This window comes from Podarcis pityusensis (genome assembly GCF_964106645.2).
Source record: "Podarcis pityusensis genome assembly, chromosome: 3".
NCBI lineage: Eukaryota > Metazoa > Chordata > Lepidosauria > Squamata > Lacertidae > Podarcis > Podarcis pityusensis.
The window spans coordinates 59,328,371-59,343,260 of NC_138026.1; the positions used below are offsets into that span (position 1 = coordinate 59,328,371).

General features: G+C 43.2%; 1 protein-coding gene across 1 annotated transcript; it reads right to left on the reverse strand.

The window, feature by feature from the left end:
• Nucleotides 1–1,304: 1,304 nt before the first annotated feature.
• LOC308473341 (pantetheinase-like) lies at nucleotides 1,305–13,478 on the reverse strand. Its single transcript, XM_080998757.1, has 7 exons — nucleotides 13,222–13,478; nucleotides 12,834–12,964; nucleotides 8,380–8,572; nucleotides 7,136–7,430; nucleotides 5,601–5,971; nucleotides 4,063–4,233; nucleotides 1,305–2,781 (listed from the first exon to the last, which is right to left on the reverse strand). The coding sequence occupies exons 1-7, from the start codon at nucleotides 13,435–13,437 to the stop codon at nucleotides 2,665–2,667; spliced, it is 1,494 nt and encodes a 497-aa protein (XP_080854883.1). The 5' UTR covers nucleotides 13,438–13,478; the 3' UTR covers nucleotides 1,305–2,664.
• Between the last annotated feature and the right edge of the window lie 1,412 nt (nucleotides 13,479–14,890).

Below are 14,890 nucleotides of genomic sequence, written 5' to 3' on the forward strand. Positions count from 1 at the left end.
GCATCTGATAAAAAGTGGCAACAGATTGATTAGGAAAGGGGAGAGAAGTGAAAGTTCAGCTCAGTAACTGTAGCTGGAAAAGTAGATGCCTCAACTTCCTCCCTTATAATGGACTGTGACAGGATTATGGGACCTGACAGCTGACAGCAGAGATATCAATGAAAGTAGTAGTAGTAGTAGTAGTAATAATAATAATAATAATAATAATAATAGTCGTAGTAGTAGTATTTATACCCTGCCCATCTGCCTAGGTTTCCCCAGCCTCTCTGGGCGGCTTTTAGCAGAATATAAAAACATAATAAAACGTCAAACGTTAAAAACTTCTTGATACAGGGCTGCCTTCAGATGTCATCTAAAAGTTGTGTAGTTCTTAAACTCCTTGACATCTGATGGGAGGGCATTCCACAGGTAGGGCATTACCTCTGAGAAGGCCCTCTGCCTGGTTCCCTGTAACTTCTCTTCTCACAGTGAGGGAACCACCAGAAGGCCCTCAGCGCTGGACCTCTGTGTCCAGGCAGAATGATGAGGGGGGAGACGCTCCTTCAGGTATACTGGACCGAGGCTATAAAGAGAAACTCCAAATGGAATAGTCTACAAACTGATCTGCAGTGGCTGTGGAATCTAAGCAATGATGTCACAGTCCTGTCAGCCAATAGTTTTCAATCTCTTGCCAAGATTGTGGTTTTCAGCTAAATCTAAAGCTGTTTAAAATTAAAATGGTAACATCTAGAGTGATTATTCATATTTCTATAGCTATTGGGTTTCACTCAGAATAGACCCACAGAAATTAATGAACATAGCTAAGTTAGGTCCATTAAATTTCAACAAGTCTCCTTTAGTAAAACTTAGTTGAATACCTCCCATTTCTTAGCTTAGTATGTCCTCACACAGCCAACGTGTATCCAATGGATGATTCATAGGTCAGAGACTCAGAACACCTGTTTTACGGGTAGCAGTCCCAAAGTTTCTCACATCAATTTAACAAAACAAACGAACAAGTAAGTAAATATATAATACTGCCAACTTCCTTGAAGAAAACAGTACTAAATAAATAAAAGAAAGATCAATGGACCAGTATGGTGGGTTAGCTTGCGACACTGGGGTTCAAATCCCTTGTCAACCATGAAGCTCACTGGGTGACCTTGGGCCAGTCACTACCTCTCAGTCTAATTTATAGGCTATTTTTTTCAGGCTCACCATTCTTCTCTCTTTTAAGATTTACTTACCACAGTACAGTGTAGCAACTTATAACAAAATGGTGTTTTGGACCAGAGTGCATATATGTCAAAATAAACCAAGGGGAATTACTTTACTAAAGCATGATATTTATTTTAAGGGCAAAAGCAATGTAAACATAAAAACGACAATTCAAAACATTTTATTCATTACAAAGTAAGTGAGTCGCCTTTCCACTCAAACTGAGTATTCACAGAGACATCTAACAACCAGAAGTAAATTGCACATCTAACTGATTAAGCCTGAAATGAAAAACAAGGTTCAGCAACTTAATTGCAAGTTTCCATGAGTTAAGAAACCATGGGAGAAATTTAACACAGCACTTAGTCGGTGCAAGTATTCTTGCTTGGCTGATATAACAATCTCCCCTCTCCTTCCTCTGTGCACTATTTGGGGGCTTCTCTTGACCCCACAGAGCCAATTTGGAAAGCATGGGGGCATACATGGGGGAGAAGGAAGAAAGCCATATTGCACAATAGAAGCCATTTTGTGGGCTCCTGCTAGCAGGAGGACTGGTTAGTTGAATTCCTCCCCAAGTGTATGCATAAGTCTCTGAACAATGCAGCTGGAGACCCAGGTAAGGAACAAGAAACTGGATCAGAACACATGCAGCACATCTTTCCCAGAATCCTTTTGGGGACTGAGTTTGAGTTTGACTCCATTTTGGAATCTGACATATGATTTGGGCAGCAGGAAGATTACTGTTATGTATTGAAGTTACAATTACAAACTCACAAATTTCAGTCCTGGACCTACAGAGGGCCTTGGGTGCCTAGTATCTTCATGAAGTGTGGGCAAGACTGACCACTCACCCACAAACAATAAAGGTTCATTTTGGGTGCTTTCTCAGAATGAACCAGACAACAAACCTTTTATCAAATATTGGCCCTATTGAGCAGGGTACAGGTTTCAGGAAAAGCAATGAAATGTTTATTTCTTTCTGATAGACGACAATTTAGTCGTCTGAATTCTTACAGCAGGGAGGAGGGTACCTGTGGCCCACTGAATGCTGCTGGATTCCAGTTCCCATCAACCTCCCCAGCCAGTGTGGCTTGAGGTCAGGAATGATGGGAGTTGGAGTTCAACAACCTCTGGAGAGCCACTGGTTCCCCACCCTGAATTATAGTATGTATTTGCCCTAGTAGCAGATTTCTCTTGGGTACAACCAAGAGGAGGAACACAAATATTAATAAAGTCTAAAGCCAAAGTCCTTCTTCACTGTATGCCCCATGCTCCTGTTTAAAGCAATGGGAAACTGCCATGTAGCTAGATGGTGTGTTCATCTCCTCTTTGTGGCTGATAACTGCTCCTAAAACAAGCTATTTGGTTTGGCTTGCAGCAGAACACACTGATCCTGTTCAATCCGCCTTTGTTGTACAAGCACCCACAAAATTCAGGAAAAGAGACATGATCGTGATTGGATGAGTCTTATGAAGGAGCACCCTCTGGATGTGGCGGGTCCCTTTCATACCACCTTCCAAAAAGAGCCACAGACAGGACTGGCTTTGATAGGCCATTGCTTGTCAAACGTCCATCAGTCAATACCTGGGAGAATGGAAAGGGCAGGCAAAAAGTTATACACTGGGAAACATGTTTGGCTTAGAATACATAGGAAAATACAGACAAACATTTATTACTGGAGAGTTACAGGTGCTTGCAATCAACCGTTTTTTTCTTGTTCTCTGAAACAGGGTGGCCTTGCATCCTTCTTTACACAAGACGTCCTCCTGTTTGAAGGCATCCTTGCCCAGTCCAAGTCCAGTTTAAAAATAAAGAAGGGAGAGCAGGGCCCTTATAGCTGTCCACCAACACCTGTCACCTAGACAGCAGACTGAGCCAGCCAGTCACCTGGCCGCAGTCTTCCCCACTATGGTGAAAAGTAATGCAATTCTTTTTAAGTTGTAGAGTTTTCCGTGAGAGTCATGTGCCTGCACCCAAAATACATTTAGAATTACTGACTGACATGCATAACAGCAGCTTCCATGTTGGACTGTTTGTCAATGAGCAAGCAAGGAAAGTGGGTAGACTAGGCCTCAGCCTGCCTTTCTTTGCTGAATACTGTAGGCCAGGGCTGGAGAACCTGGGGCCCTTCACAGAGGCAGATTTAGGGCACTTGCTAAGCTTTGGGAAGCAGGTGTGAGGGCTCTGCCAGGGTCCTAGAGTCCTCCTTCCCAAAGCTGGGCAAGTGCTTGCCAGGCTTTGGAAAAGAGGTGGGGAGGCTCTAAGACCCTTCCAGAACCCCACACTTCTTTCCCAATGCCCGGTGTAAGCTGGAGGGAGGGCATCAAATGGCCTTGCACAGGGTGGCATGTGACCAAGCTCCACCCCTGTGCTTCAGATGCTGCCGGGCTTTCATTCCCATCTGGAGGGCCACAAGTTCACTACCCTACTCTGCTACAAGCAAGATGAGAGAGACCAAATTGTGGTGTAGTGGTTGAGAGCGGTAGTCTCGTAATCTGGGGAACCGGGTTTGAGTCTCCGCTCCTCCACATGCAGCTGCTGGGTGACCTTGGGCCAGTCACACTTCTCTGAAGTCTCTCAGCCCCACTCACCTCACAGAGTGTTTGTTGTGGGGGAGGAAGGGAAAGGAGAATGTTAGCCGCTTTGAGATATCAAATCCAAAGTCGTCTTCTTCTTCTTCAAATTCACACACACATAGCAGGGAGAGCTGTTCAAAAAGTTCAGTGCTAGGTAGAAACAAAGCTGCGACTATTGAATGATTAGGAGCACAACTATCTTGAGAGATGGAGAGGAGGAGCTGTTTTAATCTAAGAAATGGCTTGGGTCGCTGCTTTTGCAGAAGTTGGAAGCCACTTTGGCCCTTACCTGAAATTCTCCAGTGGTCAGCTGAGTCTCAGTGAGCAAGACTTCTGGAAACACGTAGCTTGTGTTAAAGGTGCCGCTGAGGGTGAAGGAGTCAAATCTTGTATGAGCTGTATTAACTGGCTCCCCGCATGATTTCAAGTCTGTGCTCTTACATTTCAGTAGTGTGCATATCTATGGAAAGAGAGGGTTGTGGGAAAGGTTATTTTGTGGAACTAAGCCATTCAAAGAGCCTTGTGTTTATGGGATGGAGGAAGATACTTCCCATGTAAGTGGGCTACACAGGATGCTTCTGTGATTCAAAACAGTACACAAACCAATGCTAACACCGCACAATACTAAGCCTGAAGAAGTAGATTGCTTTCTCTGATTATTTTGAGACAACTCTAGAATATTTGGAAGAAATAAACAAGTATTCTTTTTGCAATACAGTATTGGGGTTATTGGATTGGGGGGGGGGTGTCTTTCTTTCTGTTTCCCTTATGAGGACCAACAAACAAGGATTGCTTTTGAATCAACAGAGAATTCTGAGGCCTTTTCTGTAAAAAATAAAATAAAATGCTTTGTGCTTTTGTGTGCATCCTTCAAAAAACTCTATGCAATACTGTGAGTCCTTAGCATTTACATGACACTTGCAATAAAAAGCAAACAAACCCAAGACAGAATATGAAGTTAAGCAGGAAGCCACATGGTGGCACTGTGTTAAGTAAAGGGACTACCATCATCAATGACTTCAGCAGACTTATTTTTCCCAGAATCCTACTAAATTTTTCAAATCATGCTACGAATGTAATATACAATCCCCACCCCCTATATCAGGGGTGCGGAATCTGTGGCCCTCCAGATTTGTTGGATTTCAGCTCTTATCAGCCCCAGACAGTGAGGCCAATGATAAGAGATGATAGGAACAAGAGTCCAACAACTACAGCCATCTCGGCTCTAAGCAGTAGCTGTGCTCTAAAGAAGGGAGGTGTCTTATAGGGATTGTTCTTTTCTTCAGTAGTAATCCCTCTAATGATTCTTACAGGCTTTTAGAAAAGCTTCTGGAGAGTACAGCTTCTGGTTTCCTCAAAGGCTCTGAAACACATGTATCCTAGACATTGTTGGTAGGTAGGGATGGGAAATGCTATCAGTTTCTTTTTCTCTCGGTTTCTCGTTTTTCCAGTCTTAAATTCAGTTCACAAGAAAATTCACCAGCATTTTAATACACTAATTTTAAACATGCTATTTGGCCCAATATATAGATTTCCCCCCTCTAATATAATGCGTTTCTGTATGTTGTTTTCACTCATATTTGCATTTTATGCACATATTACCGGAATATATTCCTCTTGGCTGGACATATTACTTGGCTGGAGAAGTGAAGTGCAAAATTCAGGAACGTGCCATTTAAAATGATGGCTGTGTTTTGGTTCACATATTGCTCCGAGATGGGTAGGTTTGCCTTTAAATGAGGACTGAGCCACATTCTCCCCCGGTCCCACTGGTAGGGCCTTTCCCTTCCACATGGCCTGCTCATCCTACCTCACAAAACCCTTTACCTGCAAATAATATTCCCCTTCGATCACATGAAGCCCATCAAAGGCGCCGAATGCGTAAACCTCATCCTCTTGCTTCTCTGCCATCTTGTAGCTCAAGTGGCAGCAGAGGCCCCTTTGGCAGACGGTATGGTTTCCAGCTTCTCGAGAGAGTTCAGTGAAGGTGAAATTATCAAAATAGAAGCTTGCAGTAAATACTGGGCTTGTGGGGAAATGCTTGATATTTGAAGCATATAAGCTCCAGTTGACAGCAGGAGGGTATGTGGGGGAAAGACGGGGGCGAGCATTGATTTCCGCAACCAGGAGTTTTCCAGTCTGCGTTTTCATATCAAAGCGATACACCTTGGCTCCTTCAGGTGTAAAGATACCACTCCCTGTGGATGGCAAAAGACACTGGGGTGAGGCATAAGTTTTACTATTCCATTCCTTTACCCAAATGAATGGAGTACTAACGGGAAGTAAGTACTAAAGGGAAGTAGAGCAGAATCTCAATTCACTGATTTGGGGCTAGAAGCTAATGCATAGGGCAAATGGTGGGAAGTGACCAGAGCAGGTGTAGCTAATTGCTGAACTACAGTTCCCATGAGTCCCAGCAAGCACAGCCAATGGCCAGGGATGATGGGATGTGTAGTTCTGCAACATCTGGAAAGCCAAAGGTCCCCCACACAAATAGCTTCAGCAGGGAATGCATCTTATTAGACAAAGCAAGGTAGGCAACAGATCCTGGGAACTGGCCTTAGTCCCCAGATGTTCTCTTCTACTTAGAATAGAGCTGTGCGCAACCCCTTAAGTTAGCATGTTACCCTCAAAGCCCGTGGGGTGTCGTGGTGAGAGTGTCGGACTAGGATCTGGGGTACCAGGGTTCAAATCCCCACTCAGCCATAAAGCTCACTGGGTGACCTTGGGCCAGTCACTCCCTCTCAGAAGAACCTACTTCATGGGGTTGTTGAGGGGCTTAAATGAGGAGAGAGAGAGAATCATGCACACCACCTTGAGCTAAATACGGGGAAAGGTGGGATATAAATGCATTAAGCAAACACACACACAAACAACGGAGGATGCTGTCCCTTTCCCAGTGCTGAAGTAAAGTCCAACTGCTTCTGTATGTGGAATTGGTCCATACCGTTTTGTCATTTGCCTCAAGCTGCAAAAAGTATTGGGTCAGCACTGGGCATGTGAAGACAAATAATGTATTAACGCAGATAATGTGTTGCCTGCAGAATGTCATTGTGCGCTCATCGCCCGTCTTGAAAGAGGCAGGTAGAGAGTTCATAACTGTGACTTTAGCACTGGTAGCAGACGCTAGTGGACTCCAACTCCCATCAGCCCCAGGCACCATGGCCAATGGGAGCTATAGTCCAGCAACATCTGGAGGGCCACAGTTTGCCATCATTATTTTATAAGGCTGATCTCTGAAGGAAATCACATTTTTTAAAATAGCAATTAATAGGTTAATCCTTTCCCTCCTCTGTGTTCTTTCCCACACTCAAATTGCCAGATCTATGTCTACACAGAAATTATTCAAGGTAGCACTTTACCAGTAATGTCCAAGCTGGGCTTGTTTATATTAGCAGCAAGGAAGTTGACACGCATCCCCATTGCCCAGGCTGAGTAGAACTCAACAGCAGACAAGAGCGGCAGGCCATTCTGCCAAGCAGTTGGGAAGAGGATGGTGTCCACCTTGTACTTCTCCACCAGCGAGACGGCAGGTTCACGATAATTAAGAACGTCGGCACAAGTCATAAGGCCAAGCTTCCCAAAGGAGGTGTTGAGGGTGACAAACTGTGGGTCCTTGGCGTAATTAAAGTATACTTCAGAAGCGAAAAGGTTGTACTGTTTATAAGACAGAAAATATATACAGATATTATTGGAGACAGGAAAAATAGTATTAGGAACATAAGAAGCTGTCTTACACTGAGTCAGACCATTGGTCCATTTAGCTCAATATTGTCTAGACCAGGGAAACACAATGCCCTCCAAAAGGCCACCAGCCCCAGCCAGCCAGGACAATGTCAAGGATGATAGAAGATGCTGTCTGCTACTTTCTGGAGGGCACTGTGTTGCCTACTCTTGTCTTCACTGACTGGCAGTGGCTTTCCAGGATTTCAGGTAGAAGACATTCCCAGCTCTACCTGAAGATGCCAGGACTGAAACTGGGACCTTCTGCGTGCAAAGAGGATAGTCTACTACTGACCTACAGTTATTCTCCTAGAAGTTGGTGGTGTTGCCTCTGTTTTTCAGCACAGTTACAAGACCTGGATTATCTTGTGAAAACCATCTACAAGTAAAGTCCTTACAGCACACATCTCAAATATTGTGATTTCTCTTTCAATGAGACACATCCATGAATACTGGTGCAGCTTCTCTGCCTGCTCCATATGAGTGCATAACTATCTCTTATTTGGATGGGAGAAATGGGAGCTCCCTTTTCTTCTAATTCAAATTGAGCTACGTATATTAATTTGCATTACTATCTGTTTTGTGTAGACCAGGCATAGGCAAACTCGGCCCTCCAGATGTTTTGGGACTACAGCTCCCATTATTGCTAGCTAACAGGACCAGTGGTCAGGGATGATGGGAGTTGTAGTCCCAAAATATCTGGAGGGCCGAGTTTGCCTATACCTGGTGTCTACTCTAGGGTGCATTACTGTGCTTTCTATAGCAAATGGAGAACCTGCGGCCCCCCGGAGCACAAAGTCCCATCGTCTCTGACCATTGGCCAAACTGACTGGGCCTGATGGAGTCCAGCAACATCTGAACCAAAACAGAGAAGAGCGCTTACCTTGTGGTAACGTGCCACAAATTTCCCTTCTGTATCGTAAACAACGTTTGTATTGTACTGATAGCGACCGTCACTCGGGCACTGGGGGTCACTGCGGTTGCATGGCTTCTTGTCCCCCATGTTGGCAACCACATAGATGGAGTTCTCCTTTGCTATGCAGCTGAGTCTTCCCTGTATTGGATTCGACCCAAACCTAATGTTGAAAGAAGAAGTCAATCATCGATACAAAGTCTATTAAAATGGGGAGAGACCAATTTAATTCTGATCATTTGTGAACCCTATCAGTTCAGAATGTGGCAGATTAAAATAAGAACACACGGTTTCAGGTCTGGGGACAGAAAAAAAGAAGTTGGTCCAATAAATATTCATGGATTGAGATCAGCCTCCTCCAACCTGCTGCCCTCGAAATGACCAGCCATACCAGCAGTGGCTGATGGGAGTTGTAGTCCAAAACATCTGGAGGGCACCAGATTGGGAAATGTTGCTTTGGAAAGATCTTGTCCAGGGATGGTGATGGAGTGAGTGGGAAAAGATCTTGAAGTGACCAGAAAAAAGATCAAGGATATCTTAAAGCAGCAATAAAACGGTGTCACATTTCTGTTTATATTACAGTGGCAAGGACAGGTATAAGATTTTTAAAAAACCAAGCAAGTTGTCTCTGACTTGGTTCACACTGGCTCTAATTTGAATGCAGCACAGGCCCAAGATTGAGGCCTGTGCATGTTCTTCCACTGCATGTAGTCTCCTTGGTGTAAAGTGATGCCTATGCCCATATAGTTGTACCTTGGAAGTTGAACAGACTCCGTTCCAGAAGTCTGTTCGACTTCCAAAAAGTTCAAAAACCAAAGCATGGCTTCTGATTGGCTGCAGGAAGCTCCTGCAGCCAATCGGAAGCCGTGGAAGCCCCATCAGATGTTTGGCTTCCAAAAATCATTCCAAAACCAGAACACTCACTTCCGGGTTTCAATCGTTTGGGAGCCGATTTGTTCGGGAGTCAAGGCATTCAAGATCCAAGGTATGACTGTATTCATATGCAAGTATAACCTTCCCATATGATCTATCCACCTTCTGTAGCATGTGGGCAGTGTAGGCAGGACACGTTGGTAATATAAGTGCAGAGAGAGTAAAATGAGTCACGGAGTACAGTGCAGACTGTGATTGAACCGACAGCTCTGGTGCTAAGCATATGGATGTAACTGGGCACCAGCAGAAGTCTTATCAAGAACAGCCTGGATTATCCAGTACAAATACTCTCTTCTGTTCAACTTGCAAGTCTGGGCTTATCAGCTTCCTTCATGCTCATCATGCTAATTAATTCATTATCTTAATTTATAGAAGGACTATACTATGAGAATGAATGATGTAAGCAGAGAAGACCTGGGAAATATAGCAACTTATTTTACGAGGAGAAGCTTTGTCTCTCCACTAATAATTTTTACAATGCATATTATTGTTTTAAGGCAGTTGAATGGTATTTTTTTAATAATGCTCTTAAAATGCTTCAGGTTTGGCTCAGAAGATCCATGGTGTCCTTTCTACACCTGTCCTCAAGGTAATTCTGTGATCATGCATAATCTGTCCTCTTTAATTTATTTCTGTATGGGTCTTCCAATGTAGCACCCTGAGCAAAGAACAGTTTTTTGAAATCAGGAGCAACCTTTGCATCTTACTAGCATTGTTACCTGTTACTAGACCACTGTCTATAATCTTGCCAACAGGCTGCTAAAACCCAGTTGACCAATATAATTTAAGCCATCTGCCAAGTACTTTTGAGGCATTTATCAGCAAATGATTAAACATTTACATGTAATTTTGCACTAATGCAACTTAGTTTAAATTATAAGTTTCAGGTAATGCAGTCCTATGCTTGCCTACACAGAGGTAAGTCTCACTGAGTTTGCAGCATTTACTCCCAAGTAAGGGTGCACAGGACTGCATTCTAAACTGTTCTTTTTAAAAAGGAAAACTGTTTCAACATGCTATTTTTAACCAACTAAATTTGTTAAAAGAAATACTTCCTGCAAAGTTTATTTGGCAAACATGAATCAGGCCATTTATACAATGACAGTTTTGTTTTTCTGTTTAGTATTATTGCTAAATAATTCACTAGGAGTGAATCAGCACATGACTGAATTTCTCTTTTATAGAGGACCGAGATCCGCTAAGCAGGGAATGACTAAGGAAAATCTCACAGGACATGTGGAAAAGGCGCTCCTTTGCTGCCACCTTGTGGCAGACAATTGAGCAAACAGATTCATTACAGTACTTCTAAATTGAATCACGTACAATACTTAAAGAAGTCTAGAATTTTGGGTTTTGTTTTGTTTGCCCGTTGTAGGTAATCTGATATCTGCTCCTAAATGTGTTTACTTAGAAGCAAATTTACTAGGTTCATGGTTAGGTGTAGTCTGCTTTTTGATCACTATCCCTAGGAACCAGATCCCAGCTTTAACAGGATCTGGTAAGTATTTTTTTAAATCAAATGACATGGATTCTTGTAGGTAGATGGATGCATCTCCAGCTTTCACTGAGAATTCCTTTTAAGTGGCGGCTGCCCCAATTAGGTTACTATCGAAATTTGTGAATTGCAACACCGCTCAAATAAAATGCAAGAGAACAATCCTAAGAGAGTTCCTTTATTTTAGTACTCTCAACAAGAGCATGAGTGTGAGGGTGTTTCTGGGTCCAGCTCTGTCGCTGGAGGCCCAGGTAACCTCAGTGGCTAGAAAGAGCTTTTATCAGCTGTGATTGTTGCATCATCTGCAATTGTTCCTGAACTGGAGAGCGTGGTCACGGAAGCTCAGACACTGCTGACTTCAAGACTGGATTATAGGAATCCACTCCGTGTCGGGCTTCCCTTGTGCTTGATTCGGAAAGTGCAGCTAGTGCAAAATGGCTCAGCACGGTTCCTGGCGAGAGTGAAGCCATGTCAGCACAGAACATCTCTGCCCCGGTTGCCCATTTGTCACCAGGCCAAATTCAAAGTGTCACTATTGGCATATAAAATCCATAACAGCTTGGAATCAGTTTATTTGCAGGATTACCCTACCTTGTATCTGCCCAGACAACTGCTTTACTTGCGGAACTTGCACTGTTGCATGTACATTATACTCATTTTGTCATGTATAAGCAATAAATCTTTTAGGCAGGTGTCATCACTGTACTTTTTGCTGCCTGCTTAATATATATTTTAATTCAGAAAGCCTATCCAGGCATACAGAATGCTATGAATTTTCAAACTGGTTTTTATCTTCTCATTTGGAATCCCATACCAATTGACTTCAGGCAGACACTGTCCCTGTACTCTTTCTGGCACCTGTTTACTATACTTTTGTTTAATGTAAATGTTACGTGTGTGTTTAGCTTTTGTTGATTCTAATCATTGTTCATATATTTTGAAAAAACCTGTTAAAAACTGTTTAAAATCTATAATCTGCAATGTTTCATCTTATCTCTTTGTAAACTGTTTAGAGGCTTTTTACAATCCAGCAGTATAAATAAGTTTTGTTAAATAAATAAAAGCATGCAAACATAGAATCATAGAGTTGGAAGGGATCCAAGAAGCCACCCAGCCCACCCCCTTGCCTGAGAACAGCATTCCTTAAAAAAAAAATTATACTTTTCAGATATATACATTTCACTGATTTTATAGTCATTTTAAAACTTGATTTCCTTCCCCCTCTTTCTGTGGTTCCTTAAATTTATTTTTAATATCTTCTGCATATCCAAATTAACTTAACTTGCTCATTTATTTATTTTCTTTATATATATATACTCTTATGTAGCTGCAGGTTATTACAATAATCCTGCCAGTTTTTTTTAATCTGTTTACAATTTATCTGTAAATATTCAATAAACCATTTCCATTCTCTTATAAAAAGTTTATCTTGATTTCTTATTCTTCCAGTAAGTTTCACCATTTCTTCATATTCCATAAGTTTTTGTATCCATTCTTCCTTTGCTGGGACTTGCCTGATGACAGCATGCCTCTGCGTAAGCCTCTGCTTAACTTCCTCATCACCTCCTTAAGCCCTTTGTGCTACTGCCAAACAGCTTACTGTAAGGAAGTTTTCTTTAACTGAAATCTATTCCCTTGCCATTTCCAACCATTAGTTCTAGTCCTACTCTGGAGTAACAGAGAGCCCTTCAGATATTTGAGGACTGACTGTTCCCATGTCTCCCTTAAGTTCCTCTTCTCTAGGTTAAACAGGTCAATAGTGTTAGGCAGGATTTCTTAACCAACCAAAAAAGGGAACAAATGCCACATTGTACTGGAATTGCCATTCTGCACGTATCCTGAAAAGCACCAGGGAACTCCACTATTACTTCACCACAACAAATGAAGGTGTGTTTGTAAAGAAGACTCTGAGTCATATTTTCTGATTTTGAAGCTACACCCCGGAGCTGCTTCTGTTTTTATCTTAAGGAATAACATGAAATAGGCAAGAAAATACCTTTTTGGCTCATTGCATGGAATCCAGTCTACTTGCGGATCTGGTATATACTCCAGATAAGGATATAGAGTTTCTCGGGTGAAGACCCAGCCATAAAGGGCATCCTCAGGTGTCACAATGATGTGGGCGCCCTGCAAAAAGACATCAGTTCAGACATATTAACCCCAGGACAAATACTGCCATCAAAAGGTTGCTATCCAACTCAGAGTGGGGGAATCTGTGGCTCATCAGATACTGTTCGGCTCCAACTCCCATTGGCCCCAGACAGCATCATGGGCAGTGGCCAGGGATGATGGGAGTTGCAGTCCAGAAACATCTGGAGGACCAAAGGTTTACTAGTCCCTGATGTTGCTGCTGCTGATCTGCTCTAACTGGTATGCAGTAGTACCTGCTGGGCAGCTGTTTTGATGGCTCCTTCTAAGATGTCTAGATTTCTGTTCATCAGCTCCAAGGCTTCTGCTCTTGAGACGTTTCTCGGAGTGTCTCCTGTCAGTATCACAGCATGCTCATAGACAGCGGCAATGAAGGTATCCTCTAAGGCAGAAGAAGGGAGAATCATTCCCATCAGAAACGGAGCACAAATGTGAAGCTGGAAGATCGCCATGCTGGTGGAATCTGCCCGTCTGCTGCTCAAAATGAGAAAGACTAGGAGGTCACCTGGTTTTTAAAGAAGTCCCTGAAGCTCCAGTTATGCAGAGGTAAAATTGTGAAACGCGGATTGCCAAACCCAGCAAACTGAATTAACCTTGGATTAAAGTCTTGCGCAAGGCAGGAAAGCAGGTTCTTCTAACAATGGTGTTTGTTGACCTAAAAGCAAGCGCTGCCAATCTAAAGCTGGTGAGTTCATGCAGAGGGCTGGAGAAGGTGCATCAGAACAGGCAAAGAACTTGAAATTCGTGCTTCGAAGATTCATCCTAAAAAAGCGAATAGACTACAGTGGTACCTCGGGTTACATACGCTTCAGGTTACATACGCTTCAGGTTACAGACTTTGTTTCAGGATAAGAACAGAAATCGTACCCCGGCGATGCAGCAGCAGCAGGAGGCCCCATTAGCTAAAGTGGTGCTTCAGGTTAAGAACAGTTTCAGGTTAAGAACGGAACTCTGGAACGAATTAAGTACTTAACCCAAGGTACCACTGTACTTTGAAAGTCAGAGCAGTCACAGCAGGTTTTTCCTGCAGAATCACTCAGTAAGACTTTCGTGGGATCCTGGTAATGTCTTGAATCCCAGATGCAGAGATCAACAAGAACATGGGGCAGAGTTTCTGTGGCAACATTGCTTCCTTTGTCCCGTGTTATACTTCAGTTATCGTTATACTTCAGTTATTGAAGTACTGTACCTCAAACTTGCTCACAGCTCCCAAAAGTTGGTGGCCAGTCCTCCTTAAGGACAACTGCAACATCTGGTCCTTCCCTCCCACCCAGTCATCACCATGATGGATGATTTGCTAGGTGATGATGATGATGATGATGATGCTTCATGGGGGGGAAAGCTCTGTTGCCATCTTTTGAAATCACGTGCTGGTGGCTTCCTATGCGACCTGCAGGTGACCAGAGATCTTCCTCTGTGCCTAGGGGATGGGACCGTAGCTTAGTGATGGAGAACTTGCTTTGGGGGCTCCAGATTGATCCCTGGCATATTGAGGCAGATTTGAGAATCGTATCTGAAATGCAACAGAGCCATTGACAGCCAGTGTAGACTGAGGCTGGGCAGGCTTGCCAAATCTACTTTATGTATTTTGTTATTTGAAGTAGAGGCCCAGGAAGATCTACCTTCCAGAGCTAGCAGCCCAACACACACAGTTTGAATTTCTATCGATAAATCATTATTTTATTCCATCTTCTTCTAAGGCAATCTTTCCACTGTATTTTGGCTTGCCAGATGGAACAGTCTCCCCTTCCACACACACACACCCCCAATGCTGTTTCCTGACCCCTTCCGCCAAGGTAATTTAAGGTGGCATGCAGGAGGGAGGAAGAAGAGAAGAAGAAGAGTTTGGATTTGATATCCCGCTTTATCACTACCCGAAGGAGTCTCAAAGCGGCTAACATTCTC

Excerpts from the sequence above, each read along its gene's own strand:
- LOC308473341 (XM_080998757.1), bottom strand. The coding sequence starts at position 13,437 with ATGGCGATCTTCCAGCTTCACATTTGTGCTCCGTTTCTGATGGGAATG. Across the intron at positions 12,965-13,221 it reads TCAAAACAGCTGCCCAGCAG|GGCGCCCACATCATTGTGAC; the intron begins GTACTACTGCAT and ends GTCTTTTTGCAG. Across the intron at positions 4,234-5,600 it reads AAGGGGAATATTATTTGCAG|ATATGCACACTACTGAAATG; the intron begins GTAAAGGGTTTT and ends CTCTTTCCATAG.